An 8,482-nucleotide genomic window follows, 5' to 3' on the forward strand; every position below is an offset into this window, starting at 1 on the left:
TCATTCTGCTGTCTGCTCAGCTCTGCTGCTGCCACCGCCCTCACCGTGGCCTTTCCCTTGATTCTTCTAGTTCAAGGCAGCAAGTGATTCCAGACTGACCCCTCTCCCATCCACTCCTCCGCTGTCCAATCCCCTCCTCCTCTCTGCCCATTTTTTTCTGTTGTTTTCTCTTCTTTTATTTTTTGTATGTTTATATATGTGTGTGTCCGTGTGTGTTTGGATGCATGCAGACATATGTGTGGAGACCAGAGAACAGGAACCATTTACTTTGTTCTTTTGTTTGTTTGGTGGGGGACAGTTACATTTCTTTATTTTGTGTGTATGTGTGGGTGCACATGTTCCACAGCACACATGTGAAGGTCAGAAGACAGAAGACAACTTCCGCCATGTGGGAAGGGATCCAGGCAGGTCGCCTTCACCCACTAAAACCATCTCACTAGCCCACCTTGTTTTTTAAGACAGGGTCTCTCTCTCTCTCTCTCTCTCTCTCTCTCTCTCTCTCTCTCTCTCTCTCTCTCATCCAGTGCCTGGTGAGGAGGTAGTGCTGCCTGCCTGTCAACCCCCAGGTTTCCTCAGGTCCCCACACCTGACTTGAGCAGAAGCGCTTTAACTCCCGCGCTATCCCGTGTATGCTTTGGGGTGGATTTATTTTAAAACTTTACTGATTTTTATTTGATTTACATGTATGAGTGCTTTGCCTGCATGCGTTCTGTGCACCATGTGCACCCTGAGGCCCACAGAGGTGGGAGGAGGGTGTCAGAGCCTCTGGAGCTGGAGTTACAGGTGGTCCTAAACTGCCATGTGGGCGCTGGGAGCAGAAAGAACCAGAATCCTCTGCAGGATCGAGCTCCTGACTGCGGAGCTCTTTCTCCAGCTCCTGTTCTTGGCTTTTGCGTCAAAATCTCACTCCATAGCCCAAGCTGGCTTCAAACTCCTGGTGCCCTTCGGGATCAGCTCTTGAGTGCTGGGATTATGTCCTGCTGTACCCACCCTCCCATGTCCATCTGTCTTCATCAAAGGTCGTATGTTCCAGACAACACTTGAGGCGGACCGGGCCTGCTCGCCCGAGCTTCCCTGTGTACAGGGAGCCCTGTGCTCTGTTGAATGACCGTATGCCCTGCTTTCTGTCTCTTACTCACCAGCCCCAAGGCCAGCCAGCTGCTAACCACGCTTCTGTCCCTCAGCCATGACATGCCCTGCCAGTACTGTGTACCAGCCCTGTATGACGCCCTGCCCAGCATCCTGTGCCAAGTTTGTGACCCCCAAGGCCTGTGAAGGTCCCTGCATGGAAGGCTGTGCCACCATCCCGGGCTACATCTACAGTGATACCCAGAGCCTCCCAGTGACACAGTGCGGCTGCACCACCAATGGCCTCTATTACAAGGTCTGGGCAGCGGAGGCCTGGGAATCCAGGTATGGAGAATGAGATCTAGGATGAATCTAGAATGTCTGCTGCCTTCACTTCCTCTTTTCCAGCTAGGTGACAGCTATGTGACTGATGACTGCTCCCAGCATTGCACCTGCGCAAGCCAGGGGACCCTGCTGTGTGAGCCCTATGGCTGCAGGGCTGGAGAGGCCTGCACCGTGGCCAACTTTACTCGAGGCTGCTTCCGGGGTGAGCCTGGGTCCTTGTGGTCTCCAACACCAGGCTTACCCTCCCTCCCTGAGTCAGATTCCTGCCCGGGTGGGATTCCTGCTTGATCTCAGGAAGTCTGAAAAGAACCATCTCTTACCAGGCGTTTAGTACCGGCCATGCAGAGCTCTGCCCCAGGATAGACTTGTTCCTTACTTAGTGGAAAGCACAACACCCCACTGTATGAGCAATGAAAATAGGGTTCCAGCCAGGTACAGTGGTGCACGCCTTTAATCCCAGCACTCAGGAGGCAGAGGCAGGCGGATCTCTGTGAGCTCAAAGCCAGCCTGGTCTACAGGGTGAGTTCCAGGACAGGCTTTAAAGCTACAGAGAGACCCTGTCTTGAAAAACAAACAGACAGATGAGCAGGTGGATGAGAGCTGAGGCATGGCACCTGAAGTTGACCTCTGGACCTTCACACACACACATGCGGGGGTTCGGGAGGCTAAGCAGATTCCCTGAACCCCAGAGCAGCTTTGGTGACTGCTGCTTTCTCCCTGGGGCCTGTCCCACAGCCAGGCGTCTCCTACACTGTGAATATCCTATTGGGATCCACCCACACCTTTCTGCCCTTGCAGATAGCCCTTGTCTACAGAACCCCTGTCACAATGATGGCCGGTGTCAGGAGCAAGGGGACACCTTCATCTGCCATTGTGACCTGGGTTATGGAGGAGAACTCTGCACAGAACCTCGGGATATCCCGTCCAGAAAAAAGCTAGGTAACAACCACATCCCAGGCCTCTGTCCCACTGGCCATTGCCACAGAATTACTGTTTTTAATTTTCATGTACATTGTGTCTATTATATATTACTCTGTTTTTAATTTTCATGTATCTTATATATTAATTAATTTTAATTTATTTAACTTTGATTAAATTTTTTTACAATTATAATATCTGTTATATATACAGATGTGTGATGTGGTGACAATGATAGGTATACTATACAATATTATTAATCTATCACAAGCTATTATATATAGTATAATAAGTAATATAGCATAGGCAATATTGTGTATTATATACTATAGGTAATATTTAAAATACATAATTACTTATTACATATAGTTTATGATTATATATAAATATTTTGGGTACATTGTATATTAATATACTTTAAATTACATTGTGCTATATATTTTTATATATGGAAATGTGTATATTTCTTATAAATAAATAACAAATATATATATGGAAAGTCAAAAGGTGATGGAGAGGTCCTGGACAGGAATAGCCAGAGTGAAGCAAATGGGTGCGGGGTGGAAGTTCAGCCAGGTGTGTGCTAATAATCCTAGTAAGCAGGAGGTGGGAGTATAGGGTCGGAACAAGTTCAAGGTCATTTTCAGCAAAATAGTGAGTTCAAGGCCAGCGGGGGACTGGGGAGGTAACACAGTTACTTGTTCTGAAAGAACAAGGACCCAACTTTGATCCCCAGAACCACACGAAAACCTGGGTGTACACTTGTAATCCTAGTGCTGGGGAAGGAGGACTGTGCTTGAAGAATACCAGCAGGGGGTGTCCTTTGGCCTGCACATGTGTGTATAAACACACGAATAGACATCTGCTCCTGTACACACACACACACACACACACACACACACACACACACACACACAGCCTCATTCAGTCTTAGGGAGTTGTGACTGCGGATAATAAGGGCTATTGGACGAGGGCATTCAGATCTTCAAGTCCCTGAGCCTCCTGGAGAAAGAACTAGACATCCAGAGATTTAGGAGACCAAGATGCCTTAGGCTGACAGCTACGGACCTGAAGGCAGTGCTCCCTCCCATTTCCCTCAGCCTCCCACCCTTTCACCTACCCCTGTCGTGGGGGAGGGTGTGAATATGCACAGGCACAGTCTGCACAGGAGGCCAGAGGACAACCTGGGTGTGGCTGTTGAGATGTCTCCCACCTATTAGTTAAGACAGGGGCTCAGTGAGTCAACGTGGCTGTCTCCAATTTGCCTCCTGAATTTGATCCCTGGGATTCAGGTGGCAATAGAGAACTAATCCTGCAGGTTATCCTCTGACCTCCACACGCACGCACGCACGCACGCACACACACGGTCTCACTGGCCTGAAACTGAACCAGTGTCCAGGAATTCACTTGTCTTCACCCACTAGGGCCAGGATAAGGGGGGCCTCTTGCTATTGCTGGGAAGACAGGCATGAGCCACCACATCTGACTTTTACATGGGCCCTGGGGTTCTGAGCGTGTAAGGCAAGCACTCTACCCACTGAGCCCACTCCAGCCCCATTGCTATTTCCTTTCTACCCTCAGAATTATCCAGCTTACTGACCATCGTGCCAGGAGTGATTGTGGTGCTCTTAGTCCCCGACTTGCTGATTAGAGTGAGAACTGCCATAGCGAGGAGGGGGAGGTAAGTCCTGGTGCCGGGGGTGAACGGGCAGTGGGGGTGGGGCCTGATGCACACAACACCTGTGCTCCTCCTCTGTCCCCCCACCACCTCTAGGGAGAAACTGTTGAGACAAAATAGACATAGGCTGGAGGGTACAGGTAAGAGCCAGCTCTGGGGGCGTCAAGTCTTGGCCAAGAGGTGAGTCCTCCTCCAATGTGGGCTTCCTTGCTCTCTCCTCAGATGTTCCAGAGCCTGCCTTCAGAGCCTCCAAGTTCTGACTTGTCCTCAGAAAAACAGATGAAATAATTTATTTTTTAAATTTTTTTTACATTTGTTATTGTGTGGCTGTGTGTTATGTATATGTGGGGTGCACATGGCTGCCATTCTCAAGTCTGGCAATTTGTGGGAATCAGTTCTCTCCTTTTACTTTGTGGGATGTAGGGATTGAGCCTGGGTCACCACACTTCACAGTGAATGCCTTCTCCACTGAGATACCTCGCTATTTATTTATTTGTTTATTTATTTATTTATTTATTTATTTATTTATTTACTTACTTACTTACTTACTTATTTTATGCCCTGGCAATGCTGAAGCACGCATGGGCAGCCCATGTATGGAGGTTCTATTGAACTTGTCCATATTGGGTTTCATGATCTAAATTTATGAGGATGACTGACCTGGTCTCTTCCTCAAGAAGGCACAAATCTAATTACAGATGGTTGTGAGCCACCATGTGGTTGCTGGGGAATTGAACTCAGGACCTTTGAAAGAGCAGGCAGTGCTCTTAACCACTGTACCAGCTCTCCATACTTAATGCTTTTAGATGTGGATTTCCCCTGATTGTGGTGGAGGCAGTTTGTGTGGGAGACAAAGAGGTGTGTGTGGGTCCCTAGAGGCTGGATGCTGTGCAAAGGTCCACAGGGAGAGAGGCTTAAGGCTCAGGAAGGAGAATTTCACTCACTGAAAGCCAGACCAGCGGGCCACTCAGTCTTGATAACCAGCAATGGAAGACAGAAGGGCAGGGACGGAAACTCCTGGAAGGAAGGATGAACTGGCCCGAGAGCCCTGCAAGTCAGGAGAAAAGGCTTCCCATGCACATGCTTTGTTTGTTTGTTTGTTTGTGTTTTAGGACAAATTATTATATAACTGAGGATGACTTTGGACTTGCCCTGCCTCCACCTGTTGAGATTACAGGCACATGTCACTGTTGGTAGTTTGTGCTGGCGCTGGAGCCCAGGGTTCTGTGAATGCTCGGCAAGCACTCCGCACCAGAGCTCGTCCTACATTTTCCTTACCCCAGAGACCCCATTTTAAAAAACATGTGTGAGTGTGTGCACATATGTGTCCGTGTGTGTACAGGTGCTGTTGTGTGACACCCGTTCCTGTAAAGACATGAATAGACATCTGCTTATCCCAGACAGGGAACCAACAATGGACCAAAGTGGCAACACCGCCCAGTTCCAGCGTGGTGAACTAATGAGTGTCCATGAGCAGTCACAGCAGCAGAAATGACGCGGAGGTAGCCGCGCCGGCTCATGGCAGCTGGAGACCCGGTGCTCGCTGCACGACTTGCAGGCAGCCTGACAGATTGGAGGGCATCCCCAGCTTGTCCGAGTGTTCTCAGCAGTCCTTACTGCTGATATAGGCTGGGCCAAGAGGGGCCTAGTGCGTCTGCTCAGCTCGAGGGACGTCCTGAATTGTTTACTTCCTGAGCCTGCAGGAGCTTCCCTTTGAACACCCCGAGTCAGAACTTTGCTTTATTCGTTGAGTGTGTGTGCGTGTAGGAGAGAATGTCTGCCATATGTGTGCAGATGCTCATAAAGCCAGAACCTGAGGACACTGGAGTCACAGGCAGTTCTAAGCCAGCTGCTGTGGGTGCTGGGAACCAAACTCAGATCCTCCGGAAGAGCAGCAAGTGCTCTTAGGCATGGAGCGGTCTCTTCAGCCCAACATCCTGAACCCCAGCACGCTTCTCGCCCAGTAGCTGCACACTTCCCTGTGTGCACACTCAAGACGTAGTGGGCAGAGGACAGCCCTGCTGTCATTCCTCGGGCCCCTTCCACCTTGTCTTTGCCCAGCGGCTAGGCTAGCTGGCCAGCCAGCTCCCACATATCCATCCACCTCTCCTTCCCGGCTGCTCCCCACTGCTGTTCTAGTGCAGACTGCTACGTCAGGCCATGGGGATAAATGGGCAACAAACACTTCACCGAGCCATTTCTCCAGCACCCAGTGGGTTTTATTTGTTCTGATGCTCACACATACGTGTAGAGGTCAGAAGACAGCTAGAGGGGGTCAGTTCTCTTTACCTAGGCACCAAACTCAAGCTCGGCAGCAAGCACCTTTACCAGCTGAGCCATGTCACTGCTATGCCCCTTGCTTAAGGTGGCTTCAGACTTCCTCTATAACCCTAGCTGGCCTTGCACTCATTGTGCTCAGAGTCTTCCTACTTCAGGCTCCTGAGTCTAGGGACTCCACAGGTCTAAGAGCCCAGGTTCGTGGAGGACTGGGCCTCTGAGTTCCTCCACTAGGGGGAAGCAAGGCTATTCCAGGTTTTGTTTCTAATTGTCCCCCTCCCAGAGGGTGTCACACCCTCTTCATTCCTCCCTTTCTCCAGTTGGTTACCCTTCAGTTGGTTACCATGGAAACTGTGGGTGGGGTTACAGGCTTTGGGAGCCCTTCTGACAACCCAAGTAGAAAGGACCACCACCTAGCCCAGCCAGAGAAGGCCAAGGTGTATACGTTACACCCTGAGAGTCTGTCTCCTTCTAGGTTCCTCCTTGCTTAGGCAAAACCTAGTGGTGGATCGGACTGTTAGGACCTCAAGACACTGGGATTTAGCAGGTTGACACATGCCCTGGGAGATATGATTAATCCATCTGTGTGACAACTAGACCTTCGGGGACCTTTCCTGAAGCCAGCCAAACCCAATCCAAGTATCGAAAGGGCTGGGCATGGAGGGCCCTGCACGGCCGTGTTTTCCTTCCCCTTACCTGGGAAGGCACAGTGCACCTCTGCAGAGCAGCCTCCTGCCTTGAGCCCAGTTTCTCCACCTGGCCACCATCTTTGCAGCTCCGCTCCTTTGGCCTTCATCCTCATTCTTCCCCAGGGTGGATGTGGGGCAGTCGGCTGGGCTGGTGCCCCAGAGACTCCCCTTCCTTGTAGTATTGAGCCCCTCCCACCCGCCAGGAAGAGAGGAGACAAAGAACTTAGTGTGATTTCGTGCCTATCTCTGCACTCCAGAGGCTGAGGCAGGAGGATAGTGAGTTCAGGCTGGCCTGGACTATATAGCAAGCCCTAGTCACAAAATATGTGTGTGTGTGGGGGGGCTAGTTTAGTCAGTAGGCGAACACTAGAATCAGGAGTCTGTCTGCAGTGGAGGAGGGGGCCAAGCAACAGGGGTGGCAGTGTGGGCTTAGCATTCTAGAACTGCGGACGGAAGAAACTGAATTCCTAGACTTGCTGGCCACCCAGCCTAGCCCACTTGGCTAGTATACTGCCCCAGGTCAGTGAAGAGACCCCGTCTGTTTGTCTCTATTTCACACAAACAGCCAAGAAACTAGCGAGATGGGCTCAGTGGTGGTGAAGAGCCCTTGCTGCTCTTACAGAGAACCAGAATTTTAAGTTCCCAACACCCGGGTCTCAACAGCCTAGAACTCCAGCTCCAGGAGATCTAGCATACTCTTTCTGGCCTCTGTGGACACATACATCCACATGGACATAACCCCCCAACAGAGCTGAATACACACACACACACACACGCACACACACACACACACACACACACACGTTGGGGGCTTCACAAAGGCTCACAGCATGGGAAATCATAGACAGGAACACTGCCTGGGGTTCCTGTGCTATGAGGCTCTGCCTCCCTCCACTGCAGAGAGCAGCTGTGGGAAAGGTTTCAAGCTCCATCAGGCGAGCCAGGGTTCGGCCTGCCCTCACAGGTGTCCCAAAGGGAAGGCAGAAGAGGCAGCAGACACTACAAGGGGAGTGTGGAAGCTGCGATGGGGGGTGGCTCTCCTCCTCTTGTCTGGGAGGGAGCAGCTCCCCCTCCTCTTCCCAGGAGGCCAGGAAAACCTGCCTGGGCAGCATCCTGAATGGGGGAATTGTCCCGAGAGCTCCCTGGCGTCTGTGCACACGTGTGAGGGCCCCCCTTTCAGCCACTCCCCATCTTTCCCTTCCCCCACAGCCCAGGCCAGCTCTCCCATGACCACTAAACCATCCGCAGCTGTGGAGGACTGTGGGCTATAGGCTGGGGCTTCCCTCATACAGCCCCTGCCAAGGCAAAGGAGACAGAGGAGGGGCAGGAGATGGCAGCCCCACCCCGGAGGTGCCTGAGGCTCTTGGCAGGGGCAGCTGGAGCAGTTAGCACCAGCTGCCAGTGACTCACCTCCCACCAACCCAAACATAACACCCTGGGGCTGGGAACCAACACTCAGGCCCTTCCCTCACCTGACCCTCCAAATCCAGACCCAAGGGGTCCCCTA

The 8,482-nt window shown here is 51.4% G+C and overlaps 1 protein-coding gene across 1 annotated transcript in view; it reads left to right on the forward strand.

Annotated features, from left to right (window-relative positions):
* The window catches only part of Zan (zonadhesin), an 88,261-nt gene extending 79,866 nt beyond the window's left edge, over positions 1 to 8,395 (forward strand). Inside the window, 6 exon segments of the mRNA XM_050131142.1 lie at positions 1,185 to 1,384; positions 1,477 to 1,615; positions 2,212 to 2,352; positions 3,913 to 4,012; positions 4,106 to 4,149; positions 4,232 to 8,395. Coding sequence (XP_049987099.1) covers positions 1,185 to 1,384; positions 1,477 to 1,615; positions 2,212 to 2,352; positions 3,913 to 4,012; positions 4,106 to 4,149; positions 4,232 to 4,269 — 662 coding nt within the window. The 3' untranslated portion in view covers positions 4,270 to 8,395.
* The last annotated feature ends 87 nt before the right edge of the window (positions 8,396 to 8,482 follow it).

This window comes from Alexandromys fortis, unplaced genomic scaffold (assembly GCF_014885135.2).
Source record: "Alexandromys fortis isolate MF-2015 unplaced genomic scaffold, M_Fortis_MF-2015_v1.1 scaffold_370, whole genome shotgun sequence".
Taxonomy (NCBI): domain Eukaryota; kingdom Metazoa; phylum Chordata; class Mammalia; order Rodentia; family Cricetidae; genus Alexandromys; species Alexandromys fortis.